General features: G+C 31.9%; 1 protein-coding gene across 6 annotated transcripts; it reads right to left on the bottom strand.

Moving 5' to 3' along the window:
• Positions 1–5,380: 5,380 nt before the first annotated feature.
• Positions 5,381–15,445, bottom strand: LOC109544275 (facilitated trehalose transporter Tret1). Of its 6 annotated transcripts, none has more exons than XM_019914372.2 (7): positions 15,303–15,445; positions 12,550–12,693; positions 7,573–7,708; positions 7,003–7,188; positions 6,702–6,821; positions 6,440–6,606; positions 5,381–6,386 (listed from the first exon to the last, which is right to left on the bottom strand). In XM_019914372.2, exons 2-7 carry the CDS (start codon positions 12,664–12,666, stop codon positions 5,553–5,555), a joined length of 1,560 nt encoding a protein of 519 aa, XP_019769931.2. In that variant the 5' UTR covers positions 12,667–12,693; positions 15,303–15,445; the 3' UTR covers positions 5,381–5,552. The 6 variants fall into 6 exon arrangements, with proteins under 6 accessions (XP_019769931.2, XP_019769928.2, XP_019769929.2 ...); XM_019914369.2 differs by having other exon boundaries at positions 15,256–15,434; XM_019914370.2 differs by having other exon boundaries at positions 15,261–15,434.
• Between the last annotated feature and the right edge of the window lie 520 nt (positions 15,446–15,965).

Below are 15,965 nucleotides of genomic sequence, written 5' to 3'. Positions count from 1 at the left end.
GATAACGATAGCAGAAAATAGCTATCGAAACGTCAAGGTAATTTTTCAAATTAATTTCTTTACTAATTGGAATTTTCTCTTACAGCTTGAGCCTATGTGTGCAGCAGGATAGGTGATAGTTCTTGATTACTTTTTGATAAATAATTCGTACTTATTGCGAAATAGCACTATTTATCAATCTGTAATAAAAGACGTAAGGAAATTCTGTCATTTTTAAAGAGAAAAATTTTTGAGGCGAAATACCCAACAAGAAGTTTGTAATAAAAAAATCAGATTTATGGTTGGATGAGATTCAGGGAAATTTAATGTCGAGGAAAAACTTGCAAAGTATGCATTAAAAAATAGAAAAAAATAGTAAATAAGAAATAATAAAAGTAAAACAATAAATTTCCAAAAAAATGTGAATTTTAGTTTTGGAATTACCTATTAATTGACAAAGCAACGCTTGTTGAAATGATTTGAGAATTTGATGATTATGTGCATTATAAATAGAGTTTTTTTTGTATAGCGTGATTAACGGGTGTATGCCTATTTCGTGGTATACTTTGTACAGCAGTTCTTCAATGCTTTATTAACCGGGTTTTTTTATTTTATGCAGCGACTTTTGCGTATTTTATATAAAGAGTTTTTCAAATTTTAGATATTAGTTTAATGTATTTTGTTCTTTCATTTTCAATGAGTGGTACTACTACGAGGCAAGTTTTCTTACTCTCAAATTAAGATTTCATATTCTTAAGATATTCACTATCAGCTTTCCTTAACGTGAATAATTCATATAAGCCAGTCAAATTTTTCGATTTGCAGGAAGCTGTTTGATCTCCGCTCTATTTGAGCTTTCTTAGCAATATGAGCCTTAGGGTGACTTAGGATCTCTACCAGCTGCCATATTAAGTTTCCCTAAACTATTTTTTTACATTATTTGCTGCAATCAACAATCTGCTAATGTATGCATTAGAGCATTAAGAAGATTTAAAACTAAACTATGAGTTAAAAAAAATTGACTCTCAATTTATTCCGCATTTATACGCATCTCAAAATCGACCCAATTCCTCCATTTTTATAGTGTTTATTTTTTGACCGATATATGAACGATTGAAAGATGTTACCCTGTATATATCCCTTAAGTTTTGGACCTCATTTACTTCAGAGCTCATGTTTGATGAAATTGTAGTAACTCTTTCAGCCCTGACGCCAATAAATCGCCGAATAATTGGTAGCTAAAAAAGATTTTCTTTTTTGTACGACCGCCTAGACCGATTCCCCAAGAAAGAAAATTTCTGCATTTTTAGTTAGGCGCTACCCAGAATATTCTTCATTTCTTTTCACTTGTATGTTTTTTAATGCTGGTAGTCTTCTAGCTCCATCTTTGCATAGCTTCAGCTTGCAAGAAACAGTTAATTATTTTTCAAATCTTATTTGAGTTAACGCCCGCTTAACAACTTCCATATAAACTCCTTAACTATTATATTGCAATGTAGGGTAGCGGGTGCGACAATTTACGAACGAAATACCTTATTTCACCTACACAACACAACCTAAACCTAATTTAGCCTAAAATAGAACTAGCACAGAAGTCCTGCTTTCACGAGGTTATTTATCGTTTTCATTTACCCTTTTAAGTCTGCGAAAGTGCAGTTGTTTGTCAAATGAGCACTCTACGACTTTAAAATATCACTACAACGTAAGGAATTTGCTCCTTAAGTGATACTTAAGGTTCACATTTCCAAGTTAATTTATTTCTGTATTGCGTCGTTTGTCAACCGCCCCGGAAAATCTTTTAACTATTTTCCATATAGCTAAATTAGTCGCGTTTCTGGAAACCACAGCGCAGCTTTGTAGTCTTTCAACAGAGTTTTCGGGATACCGTGAATAATCTACAGTAACTTTTTTATGTGTAAAATTTTATATAGAAAACTTGTCTGCATAATATTACAAAGACCCGCATTTCATGAGCTAAATAAAGGTTAGCAGGAGCTTTAACTAATATATTAGCATATGTAGCAAAAGGCCTCCAGTTCTCAGGGAAGCTTTTCCGCTGAACCGTAAGTATGAAATAATTGAAGATTATTTCTAAATAAAAATAATCTATTTAATGTACCCGAATTTCAGGCGGAATCAGGCGATTGTATGTATTCAGACAACAAACAATAAATGTAATGATGAAAATTATCTTCACTGCATCTACAAAATTCATTTGCACAATTCTTGGGTTTCAGTCATTTATATTACAATATTTAAGAAACAACAATACGTTTCAGTATTTTCTACAATCATCAGTCAATCTGTATAAAGTTTGGAATAAGGGGAAGGATTAGGAAACAAACTCTTTTGGTGTTTTCCCTTGCTAGCGTTGGTTTGTTTCTTGAAAATACCGAAACGTATTGGTTGCTCTATGGCTGCCAATTTTGCCAATATTGTAATATAAATGACCGAAGTTCAGGTTTTTTAAAATATGTATAAGGATAACAATAAAGCTGTAAGCATAAAAAAATTGAAATTATTAGTCAGTTGCACTTTACTAAATGATAAAATAATTAATTGAACTGGATAATGAGGAAACTGACCGCATCATATTTTGCTCCAAGAATAGACAAAACGAAGTTTTTTCAGGTAGAATTCAGAATAAATCAACCAAATGATCTACTTTGGGTGAGTTAGTTATATCATATCACTAAATTATGTATTCTAGTGAGTCGAAAAAATGTATTAAAATTGAACTTTTATAAATATTTTTCAAAGAAGTAAGCGATTTAAGCTTTGAAGTGACAGTCAGGTTTTATGGTTTATTTTCTGTTTGTATTTTACCTTGATTCATTATACAGTGAGTGCTCTTTCAAATTAGGAAAAGCAGATTGAAAAGGTTGCAAAATTAAAGCATAATTTCGTTAACTTTCAAGATAGAGGAAGTATACCTATACAAAAAATGTTTTCCTATACTACATCGCTAGTTAAGTGCAACATCACTGGTTGATTAAGTAAACTTCTCAGACAATGATTGATGAAGAATTTTTCCATTTAAAACAATTTACTAAGCCTAGTCTAAACATTATCCTTAATAAAAATCCCATACATCTGGCTATAAGCGGTGGTAATCCCTCATCAATTGTTGCAAATGTCCCTCAAAATTGATCGGGGCTCTTTTGTTTAAATCCTGAAAGAATTCAATTTTCCACTGCATTAACTGTCCTGAGATAACATTCCTGTTTGCGTTTGGGACCATCTGGATCTGACCATTAAGTTGACTTCAACCCGACAAGAAATATCACGATTAAGCACTCGGGTACAGGGTTTAAGGGTTTTAGATCAATTATTTGAAGAGGCCGTAAGTAGGGTCAAGGGTGATTGAATACATTTCAAAATTTACATTTAAACACTGTTTAAAAAAGCGCTGTAAGGCTATAAGGAATTTTCGAAAGTTTGTTCGGTTTTGTGTGTGTGAATGTGCATGAACTTAAATTAAAATTAGACAAAATGAGGTAAAAATAAGTGAACATACTTGTATAGTTAATTGATGATCTGTTATAAAAATTCCACGATTCCAACGCTGATTCTTAGGAGAAATGAATTAAAATATTGGAACTGACAAGTTAACTTAATTTGTTTGATGCTTGAAAGTGTGGATTAAAACTTCTTCTTTTGGTGAATTAAAACTGCAGAGTGGTAATTTTTTTTTGTAAATATCTAAAAGCATACTTAAATGAGCTTCCTGGTAAAACAGTTAAGCCAGGAATAAGAAACAGAAAGTGTTTCATATTAATTTAAACTTGAAATCAAGTCAAGTGAAAAGCCATACTTAAGTTAAATGTTTCATTGGGACTTTTTTACTATTGTTTTACTATTGTTTTTTACCGAAGGTTTCGACGTTCAACCGATGGCTAAACCACTCAAATTCCGAATAAACTATCTATTAAGCTTAAGCAGTAGATTTTGGTTAAATACATTTATCTTTAAAACCGACGATAATATAACATAAAAGCTGATAAATGCACTTCCAGAATTAATTATGTATTTGTATAATATGTATTCTATAATAATTTATTGAACTACTTCTAAAAAATAGTTATATTTCTCTTTGATCTCTAAATTCACTAATGTAAACGTTCCTAAATATAACATAATCTAGGCTGAAAATCGAAAAACCTGCAAAAACCCTGCAGCCGATATTTAAATAAAAATGATATTTTCCTTTATTGTGTGGAGGCAATTGCCATAAAGTGACAATTCGAAATGGAGAGCATAAAAAGTCACGTCGATAACATCTTCAATGGCCATAATCGACCGTTGCTGAAAACAATACAGATAAAATTTATAGAATGTCCAATAACGGAGATAACATTTATGGCCGATAAAAGCACTTTTTGCGCTCTATTTCATGCAGTTGTCTACAAATATTTTACTTTTGAAGACAATTACCAATGTTTTTTCAGTATCTGCTAACATTAAAAATCATCCTGATATATGCTTTAATTAATTTATATAAACTTATAGCTAATCAAATACTTAGTTATAACAAATAATTACAAGTTATAGAATATTTCATCTGATTAAATTCGATAAATATGTCTTAGGTACACGTCGCACAGAATTACAGTAGAATCTTGAAGATGATCCCTTTAATTCGACAAATAATTCCTCAAGTTAGCACCTCACACGTGCACACCTGGTGTAATTTCTAGAACTGAGAGCGTTTTCCACAAACTTGCAAATTAGGGACATAAATTTATCAATTCCAGATGTCTCCCTGCATTCCACTAACAACGAACGCAAATGATTAGTTTGGTTTTCAGACTTGTAATAACTTCCACAGTTTAGGCAATTAAATATGTAATTATTGTTTCGGTGTAAACTGTGTTGAAAAACATTCTTCAATAAAAACCCCGAATATAGAGATTATTATAGTATTAAGCACATCGGGCTTTCGGTCATTCTTAAGCCCCATCAATAAGTTCGTTAATTAACTGGGCCGTAAGCTCAACTTGGAACCAGGAATAATCTCATATAATTTGATTCCCGAAATCAATAGAGCAAAGTGAATCCTAATTATCGAATAGTTTGCACTTCCACAACAGTTGGTAAACGCGTTGAAACACATCAACCGATTTTAATTCATTGTTTGATTCATAAATCAATATGTATTAATTATACATACATATGTGCTAAAACACCAAACTAAATATTTGATGCAAACAGGAAAGGTTTCTTAAATTAACGGACGAAACTGAAGTTAAAAGAAAAGTTACTGCAAAGTAATAAAGCTTGTGATTTTACAAATGAAAAATTAATTTCCAAGAATTCAAAGAAAGGAAACCGTAAAAAATGGGAAATGAATTAATCTGTTAGGGGATGACTGGGGTATGTAGAACAAGAAATAAATTGAAACTTTTCCACAAAAATGTGTTTTATTGAAAGTTTCATAACAATACATACAAGCTTTTGTTGTTCCCATATGGCCACAGCAGCTATGAAAGTTTACATAAACACAAAATGCTATAAAAATACAGAAAAAACGTGTACATTTTTAATAAAAAGTTGTCACATCAATTGCCATAAAATCAGTCTTTGCTTCCGTCAAAATACTTCTCGATATCAGAAAATGTTTTCCCTAAAGTTTCAGGTAAAAACATATAAACGAACAACAAACCACACACATTAACTACACCTAAACCGATAAAAATATACTCCAAGTTCACGCTGTCCATTAAGAATGGAGCACTCTTCACAATTAAAAACATTAGTATGTAAGCTACTGACACCATTACGCCTCCTAGTATGCCTCTGACCTTAACAGGCAGTAATTCTCCAATCAAAGTCCATGGAATAACCAGCCATCCAAACGAACTGAAGCAAATGTAACAAAGCACCAAAATTACTGCTATGGTTCCGTCTGGTTCAACGTCTAAATCTAGATTTTGTGTGCTATTTGAAAGCAAACTTCTCTCACCAATCTCATTACGATTTTCTGATGATGTTCGAGTAAAGTACATGTACAACCCCAGCGAAAAGCTAGAAAAAATCATTCCAATCGCAGAAACAAACATCAAGTATCTGCGACCAACTTTCTTAGAAATTAAAGCAAGAACTATTGCCATAACGAAACGAATGCTGCCAAGTAAAATCAAAGCTACAAACTCATCAATGAGACCAATATGTCTGAAGCTGCCCCCGATTCTCCTGAAAATGTCCACAGCATAAAATATGATGACATAGGCGGACGAAACTTGCTGAAATGCAAAGAGCAGCAACAAGATAAGCATGGGCTTCCATACAATTGGCTTTCTGTAAAATTTCAGAACTTCTTTTAATTGCGTTAGCTTAGATTTCTTGCAGCCTTCATCGGGTTTAGTGTCAGTCGATGCGATAATCCGATGATATTGTTCTTCAAAGATCTAAAATGAATTATGTGCGAACATGAACGGGCTAATGTATAGCATTTTCGTACCATTTTATCTTTGTAGAGCCATTGCATAGATTTAGAGCATTCTATTTTGTCATTTTTGAACACTAATAACCAATAGGGGCTTTCTGGTATAAACATTAGTCCCACCAACGACAGAGTTATAAAGAGAAAGAATATTTTGACCATGATTGTCCAATGAAGTCCAAACCCTGCAATAATAGATGATTAAGTTAGAGATGGAGGCTCAATAAATTTAGTTTTATGTGTTCAACAGATTTTTCGGTGAAACTTACTAAGTACTTACCAAAAATACATGTGATAAGAATTCCTGAAGTTACAAATACACTGTTAAAAGTAAGGAGCATCGGCCTGTATTTAGGGTGGGAAATTTCACTCACGTAAACTAGAGCTACTGTGCTGAGGCCTGAAATTTTTAACAAAAAGATGGCAATATTCCATCAAGTCCAATGTTGCCTACTAGCTTTATCATCAATTTACATTTATTTTGATTAATTACAGAGAATTTGTCAGTTGTTTGTAAAATTAAAACAATAAAATTAAAGCAACTGATTTAACTGTATTATAATAGAGGTTGATATACCTACCACCTCCAAATCCAGCAATAATTCTTGCAGCGTAAATATACCAAACGTTAGTAGCAAAATTGAGCAACATCCAGGAAATAGCAAAAGGCAATGCTGTTAGCATGCACATTTTTTTTCGACCAAATCTGTCCATTAATGCGCCTATAGTTAACGCTCCCAGAGGCAAAGATGCGGTCACCAGACTTGCTAAAATAAAAGAATATCAGGTCATTTTAATTTTATTTGAATTATGCCCGAAATAAAAAACATTAATATTGAGTATAATGTAATCTGGACGCAACCGAGTTGGTTGTTTCATATTTGATTAATTAATATTGTATTAATAACTGGCTATAGTATATGAATATGTAACATTCTCTTGGGGTCATATTTCAACGTTTTATGTTTAATTGTATAGGGAATCAAAAGGTACATGAACACATTGAAATCGCGTCATATAATATGCAAAATAAATTTGAAACATTTCGGCATTTGCTGTTTGTTCAGCGAGCAGAATATAATGGGAAACTTCCTTCTAGTTTGGAATAATAAATTTATAATTTCAAATATTGAACGTGGGTTATTAGTTACCTATCCAGGATGCTTGATCAAGGTTAATATTAATTGTGCTGTCACTTTCTTGGAGCTGTGGTAGAAAAACAGCACTGAATGCCATATTTATGCCAGCATGGATTACAAGGGAATGTGCTACACATGCTGCAAAAACCTAAAATAACAGATAATTTTTTTATATCAGAGCAGTTTCTGCTAGGCTCTATAATATTTATTTAAAGCAGAAGGAACCGTTTAAAATTTCTTCGGGAGTATTAAAATATAGCTAGTAGTAAGTGCAGATATAATATGTTAAACCTTTATGGAAAATTCCTTTAGATGGAATCAAAATATTGTAATACATGGGACGGAATGTGCTACATGTTTCGGATAGTATTCCTGAATATTAATCCACATACAAATTAATAATTGGAAATCGGTCTTTAAAGCACTTGTATTTCGAGTCGTGCGTAAGAAGCGATAAATTGAAGCTATGGTTGGACTATAGAACAGGTGCTTCGCTTCATAATCATCTATCAATTGCACAGCTAATTTAACCAGAGATGTGCAAACAACAACTCTAATTATAATATAAAATCGATCAAATAATTAGCAAATTTCGTATAATGAGCCTACAGGGTGACAAAGTTCACTGACATTGCTTATGCAAACATTTCGGGTTTTAATCAACCTTATCTTATCCGAAAGTTAATAGTTTCCGAGGTACGGGGTATTTCGGTTTTTTTTTTAATAGATTCTGAACCTGATTTCCGACAAAAAATGTATACATAGTGCAATTCGATATATTTCACCGTTTTCGAGATATTGAACAATGAAATATAAAGAATTTTTCCTTAATATTTTCGTAAACTTACACTTTTAAAATAGGTCATGGACAGAATTTGTTTTACAGTCAGTTAAGCGCAAAAAGAAATATTTTACATTCTATTATTACATTGAATTTATTGAAAAAACATCGCGAAATTGTTTGTGTGCATGCAAAAATAAATGCTTTTTAAATGATGCAGAAATAATTTATTAAAAAAGTTAATAAATTTATTGAAGCCATAGGAGTTCAGGTTGAACAGTTATTGTGAAATAATAATTTGCCGACTTTTCTGAGTTTAAAAACTAGTTTCAAATAAACTGATTCATTTACTTTGTTAATGTAACTAACAGAAAAATAACTCGAAAGCAACACAAAATATCGCCAAAAAATAACCAAACAAAGTTTAAACCAAAATAACCAAAGACTATAGAAAACAAATACTTAGCTAAATTTAGAATTGCCAGTACTTCTACAAGAGGTTTTTCTTGAAAGCCAATTATTTTTCCCTATAAGCCTTATTTTCCACTAAATACAATATGATATATTATACAGGGCTGTGATCAGGTTCAGAATATATCCGATAAAACATAAGGCAAACATTGTAAATGTCCAAAGTTTCAAGTTTTGCCGCAAAAACTCGAATTTTCATATAAATGGGACAAAAAACTAATCCGAGAACTCATGTAAAATTTAAGTTACTTCCGTCGCTCTTGGTGCAAGCATAAATGCATTTACAAATCATGGCATGGTTTGAATGTAGMCCTGCCATGTTAGCAACCTCTAAACAAAACATCAAGCTAAAAGGCATAAAAGCTTCATCGAAATTGTGCAAAGGGTTGATCCAAGAGCGAGCATTTAATTTAGCAGGAAAAGTCTAATGCGAGCAACCATCAGATGTTTATCTTTGGCTGCGAAAGTTGGCTTGTTTACGGCGTTAATCCACACAAGTTGGAACATGAAGTCTTCATTTGAAATATTTCTGTATGAAGCAGAACTTTGGACAACACTGTCAGTAATCAAAAAAACTTAAATCGAACAGAAAAAATAAACCCATGGCACATACAAAGGACGAGCAACCAAATGGTTATATCATCATGTTGGTTCTGTAGCTCGGTGCGTTTGGAATGTGGTAAAAACGACAATATCGCTAGGTTTTTTTTTGAAAGGGTCTCAAAATAATCAGTTTGCTGGAAGCATTAAACGAAGCAGGTGCAGTTCTTTGTGTTTCGTCGGGAAATTTACAATGATTTGGTGCGGTGCCATTAAAGCAACTGCAGTAGATCATGTCCATTTATTAACTGTAGTATTAGGAATTTTTCCGTTTTGTATGGACCTTGATTGTGTGTTCAATTGCAGTGTGTTCCAGTTTGGTGTGTTCAAGTGTGCTTGTTGAGGATTAATGGACAGAAAATGCGCGATGGAACGCGAGTTTGCAGAAGGCAGGTAAGAAGAATCTCTACATATCTAGTTTKTCTARAACTAGTGAGTTTTATGGTTTACAGCATCTTGTTCTTTCTTTTGCTGCTTTCAAATAGTTGGACTTTGGACTTAGGATTTAGGTTCTGCTATATGCATATTTTTGTTAAGAAYGTTTTTATTTTTTTTCAGATGGCACGATGCAGTTCTCGGTAAGTTTGMTCTCGGCAACTTTGCCCMTGGTTGCCATGTAGAACGTTTTTACTTTAATATGAACCTTTTTTTAATTTATGAGATTGATGCATGTAATATTTATTCGACGAGGAACGACGAGGGCGTTTCTGGATTCTGGGTTGGAATTTTTCAACTGTGCAAATTTTATTTCTGCATATTTTATTTAGTCAGATATTATACGTTAACCGATTGGGTCGATAGCCTTTTTCTGTAGGAAATAAAGATTATTTATATATATATACGTTAACCAGTGAGATTTTATACAGTAAACTGATCTTATATCAAATCTTCAATATGGATCTAAATTGAGTGTGGTASTWCTGTTAAATTCACCCTAAATTAAACAGTTCTTGAATTCCTAATAGGGATGCTTTACATTTTCGAAACTTTAAACGTATCCACTCAGCTGTTCAACATTAGTGAGGTTGTCTGCAGTAGGCGGTTTTCATATGATCATTACAAATCAAATGTAAAATAAATAAATATTTTCTGCTGTAAATTGTACTTGCTGTTCCTTCGGCGGTAAAAATGACTCAGAATTCAGACCGAAGAGCCTAAAGGTAGGTGGAACTTGTTTATTTTTATTTTTTTTTCTTGATGGCCTAGCAGCTAACGCCCTAAGGGGCTGCATTTCGCTGTGTTTTTTGAAATCTAACAATCTAAAAATATTGTTGCGGCGAAAAGAGTTTAGCCATAATTAGGAGCTCATAGCTCTTTAAAGTTTGAGCCACTTAAGGGCGTTGATTTCTTTGACAAAGTATAGAGCTTTCAGGAAATTTCATCGGTCTGAATGCGGACTGCAATTTATTTAGTAGTAGTAAATGGCAACCAGGGTTATAGTGTTTAGTCGAGGGGGTTGTTTTTCTGCTCGCATGTGCAACCGATGGTTTTGCAAATTTTACAAAACGGATTTAACGGAGATTATAATGTGGTTTTCGCTAAAATCATGCTGCCATTTTTGCGGAATTTGTATTGCGGTTTGTGCTGATTTTATATAGGGTGTCCACTGGGAACCACAGCGATCTAAAGGTAGCGGCAAACTATAATTAGATGAATGAAATATTTTCAACTAAGTGTCAACTTGTTTATTTTAGACGGAACACCATGTATCTTATTTTTGAATTCTACTCTAAATTCTAAATATATTCCCTGCAAAATATCATATATGCAAGTCCAACCGTTTTTGATGTATTTGAGTTTTTATGTCGAAGATAATTGTTGCATGTGCTTGAACAAATATCATTTTTTTAGGTAAATAATTATGTGTTATTTAATTAAAGTTCCATTCCTTGTTGGCAAGGACTTACGTGGCTATGAGAATATTGATAACATTTTTTGATAAATATTAAATGAAAGTATCAAAAAAACAATTATCAAAATGAAAGGAAAAACACGCATTGAAAATCAATTTTTTCAAGTAGAAACCGCCACATTTTCGTAATTTTTTTACCTTGTTTAGTTGTAAACATAAGGGTGTTTGTGCATGGTTATCTATTCCAAAAGTATTTAGTTTACGAAATATTGTCAATTTAATGTTTTCATATGGCTATTTTGCTGGGCATTTTAAATGTCAATCACTCTTGCTTGCCAGTAAGTTAACTGAGAGAGTGACTACAATCAAAAATCGCAGCAAAGTAGCCATATAAAAACATTAAATTGGCAATATTTTTAAAACTAAACACTTTTGGAATAGACAATCTTACACAAACTCACTTTTGTTTTCAATACTAAATGCAATGCAATTTACAAACTTGGAGCTTAGCATTTGAAAAAATTAATTTTCCGTTTTCTGATTTTGAACCTTATTTTTTTAACATTTTGGCCCAATAGTTACCAARATCTTGTCAAACTTCTATTAAAATMMWWTTCATAAAGTAATGAAACTSAAAGTAATTGACCCAKATTTTCTYATAGAAWAAATTAATCATTATTCAAGTTCCAGCAACTGTAATTTTTGACATAAAATTTMAWAWMWATYAAAAACGGTTATATTGAGCCATGCAAATTACAAGAATAATAACATTATTCCAGTAAAGAAACAGATAATTTAACAGTTACTCAAATCAAACATTATTCTCCAAGTTCTTAACGACAAACCACTTATAAGGAACCAACAGWTATGATTGGCAAATGAAAAAATATGAGTTAAAAAGTAAATTATAAAAATTCAGCAGATKGCAGATACAYRGGCCTGATATTTTCAATGTACATAKCATCATAGTATTCATATAAATAATTGACAAATGCTWTATTTTCAATCACAGCSTAACGTATTCGTTCATCAGCAACAACTCGAATACATAARTTAATGTCAATAAGTACAAATTTATTTCRCGCTTGCTAAAGATRCGTTACAGATATCATGTTTGTTCAATTATTAYCAATCKAGTAAATTTAGWAGCTCMTGCGATAAAAACTAATCCYCAATCCATTATCGAAACCGTAACTTCAATAGCARAAACCGCGRTATCGAGCATACAATAAAATAATTATGAGTCAGTGTTAWCTACAGTTAAATAACCAAATGAGGTACTCACTTGTTTCAAAGAATGTCTCCACGACAGTTCCAGTTCGCTGTTTTTCCATTTTTCGATAAACGCGTCCTGACAATCACTCTTTTCCAGATCACTGTTGCCTTCCTTTATTGTTGCCATTATTCAGATTATTTCAATTTTCTATATCTATGAATCAAAAATGTATCATTTCGCTTTGGAGGCACACGCGGTAAGTCTGCCTCCAAATAAATAATAACATCAACCAACTGCGCATCGCCCTGTAGAATTGGACTTCAGCACGTATCGCCTAATAGCAACATACTGTAAAGTGGGCCAAAAGTGTTTTCACAATTTTAGAGGTCTAGGTTATGGACTCGGTCAATGAATAGTTAGTTATTTTCAGTCCAGGCTGTTTAATGATTAAACATTATTGAATAATTCACTGTACTGCGACTACAAGCATTCACTGTATGATTGAAGTTAAAACTGTATTTGAACTTTTGCTTGAATATAAAAGAAATATTTACTGAAGTTTTATGACAAACTTTTTAAAAAAATTGTTACCATTATTAATGAGAAAACCCAATGCCTTAATGCACTGGATAAACGCAGTGACCTTCATAATACTGTCTACATTTGATGAAATTTGCCAATTTTCTGTCATAATTTAAAACTAAGAAGATAATAGAGAAGTTATATCTATTTTCCGATCATTTTTTGGTAACTTCCTATAATTACATTCAACTATCAAGTAGGGTAATCGGACTCTCCAAATTATCCCTGTTTCTGTGTTCATTAAAACTTTCCACAAAGTACATACGTGGCTATTTTTGATCGTTTTCAATTTCGTAAAAGTTCCAGATGGAATAAAAATTAGTTACCAATGTTTTATATAAGAATGATTAATTCTTATCGATTGCTGACGAACAAAGTAGGTACCTAAAAGTCTTGCAATTCACATAAAGGCAATGTGTTGCTCCATCATAATTCTTTGATCAATTTTACCTCAAAATTTTATCAGCAACTGCGTGGTCTACATAATGTGCATAACATACACGTGATAAGAAAAACAACGATAACCGGTATTGCATAATTCCTACCAAACATGTTTCAAAGCAACCAATCACTTTTCAATGTTATCAAATAATAATAATTTAAAGTAAAACGAAAACAGCAATAAATCTGTTTTTAAATGTGAAAGTAATATTTCATAATTAATGAGATAAAATCATTCCCCTTCAAGTTCCTACTTCAAAAACATCTTTTATTCAGAATTTGACACGGTGGGTTTTCAAATGGATAAGAGGCAATATGTCGAAATTGAGTTTAACAAATTTAAGTTATTATTTAATCAGATTAATTTGGTAAATGTATATTAAATTTAATTTTTGTACGGAAAAATATTATATATTTTTTTAATTAGGTTTACCTCACGCCACGTTAAAGTTAAAAAGCTCATTATTAAAATATTGCAGTAAGTCAATAAAATATTTGACATTTCAGCAAGCGATGCTTATGATATTCAATATGATGATAAAAAATTGGTTTAAATAACGTAGAAATATAATTGTAACCTATATCGATTTGGAAAGATCAAAATTAAACCTCAATCACTCTGTATTTTGCAATATCGATGAAGGGATTGTGAAACAGATAATATTTTTCACGCCTCTCATTTTAAATTGGCTTATTTGTATTAATTTACACCTTTAGTTCTTTTAGTTAATGCCGTACTAAAATGCAAAAATGTTTTTATTCTTATAGATCAAGAGCAGTGTCAACCCCTTCCCTGCTCTCAAACTGAAGCTTAATTATCAAAATATTAAAGCAGCTTTAAAATAAAAAGTAATCAAAGTTTTGCTCAGAACTGCTTTGTCAAAATCCGCCTGTTACCTACTTAATGGCAATTTTTTTCTCATTTAAATAAATATAAATCATTAATTCTTTTAATATGTAGCTATCAATGTTAATGATTGAATCCATACATATTTTTAAAGCAAATATCAAAGATTGAAAAACGGAAAAGAAAATAAGCAAAAACGGAGCAAATTAGACCATTAAAAAATGTGTGACTTAAAAAACCCATAAACTCTATTTGCCATCATTGGCCTGTTTAATGCTGTAAAACGAGATCTAAAACCAAACTTTATGATTTGCTAATCATCCTATCCATGCATATTAAATTGGCTTTAAATGAGCCCAATCTATTTTATGAATTGTATTTAATTAGTTTCTTAGTATTCAACTTCTTGTCGATTTAATCATCACCATTACTTTATTCAGAACAAATAAACTTTTCAGTACTTCCATTGCTTACAGTTTATGATTAATATGTGTTTAAGATCTATATAACGGAAAGAGTGAAAATAAATTTGAAATAACCGACTTGGAAGAAAGGTGACACCTTTACTGGAGGCATGACAATGGCACATTTCGGCAATCAAGACTTCGTATTTCCATTTTTAGAAAATGTTGTTCATAAATAGCAGAACAGGAAATACTTTACAATTGAGTTCAAAAATGTTGGTGAAGTAAAAGTCGCGTTTGAGTCACTAATGATTCGAATGTATAAATCTCAGCATAGTATAATTTAGCCAATTTTCTTCGAAAATTTAGTCAAATTTCACTCTATATGACTACTATAGACCTAAAAATATACATTTCAGTTACAAAGACATGACTAGTAGGCATTAAACAAATGTAATAAAATTGATGTAGTTATTAATTCAACCACACAAATATAACTACCACACCAGTACCGCCACTGGCTGGAACTTTAATATTACAGTCCTCACAACTTTTGATGAGCTGATATGACACAATTTTTTGTTTAAACAATGACTATTTTCGTTATTCATTCACTACATATCACTCGATAAATACGCGAAATTTCTATGTGAAAAGTGGCGTGATGCAGTCAGCAGTTCTCGTTCCCTAACTGTTTTCGTTTACAGCCAAACCTGTGCGTCCTCGTTACACTTAACATAAGAAAAGGATAGAAAATGCAGTAGTAACCGTTCAAAATCCAATAGCCGTACTTTTAAAAACTTGATTTTGTTAGGTAAAAGTTCACGTGGGTTTAGCCCTTCTATATTGACTTCATCAAACGCCAATCAGTGTCAATAAACGGTCATGAGCGTCCATGCAAATTATTCAAATGTGGGTCATTGAATTGACTTGCTTTGTTTTAAAATACTGTAAGTAAACTCGAAAAATATGCCGAAAAATCCATCATAATTTCAAGCGAAGACAAATTGAATAAAGAAAGATTTTTATTTTTTTGCCAAATTTGCTAATTACATTTTCTTTGAAAGTATTTTTAAACTAAGCAAGGAAATGCATTTAGATAAAATTTGCAAACCTAATTTTGTCTAGTGACTGTGGGTTGCATTTTTTCGTTGTTTCTTTGCACAGCACGGCAAATAAAATTCTTACTTTATTACATAATCAATATAATG

The sequence above is a fragment of the Dendroctonus ponderosae genome, unplaced genomic scaffold, assembly GCF_020466585.1.
Source record: "Dendroctonus ponderosae isolate FM_Combo_2020 unplaced genomic scaffold, Dpon_F_20191213v2 Dpon_F_20191213_4, whole genome shotgun sequence".
NCBI lineage: Eukaryota > Metazoa > Arthropoda > Insecta > Coleoptera > Curculionidae > Dendroctonus > Dendroctonus ponderosae.
Note: the sequence above shows the minus strand (reverse complement) of the source record. Positions and strands in the feature narration are given on the sequence as shown.

Bases quoted from the DNA above. Each gene is read 5' to 3' on its own strand.
- LOC109544275 (XM_019914372.2), bottom strand. From the start codon at position 12,666: ATGGCAACAATAAAGGAAGGCAACAGTGATCTGGAAAAGAGTGATTGT. The intron at 7,189-7,572 runs GTAACTAATAAC...CTTTTATTTTAG, and splicing joins TGATCAAGCATCCTGGATAG to CAAGTCTGGTGACCGCATCT. The intron at 6,822-7,002 runs GTAGGTATATCA...TAAAAATTTCAG, and splicing joins TATTGCTGGATTTGGAGGTG to GCCTCAGCACAGTAGCTCTA.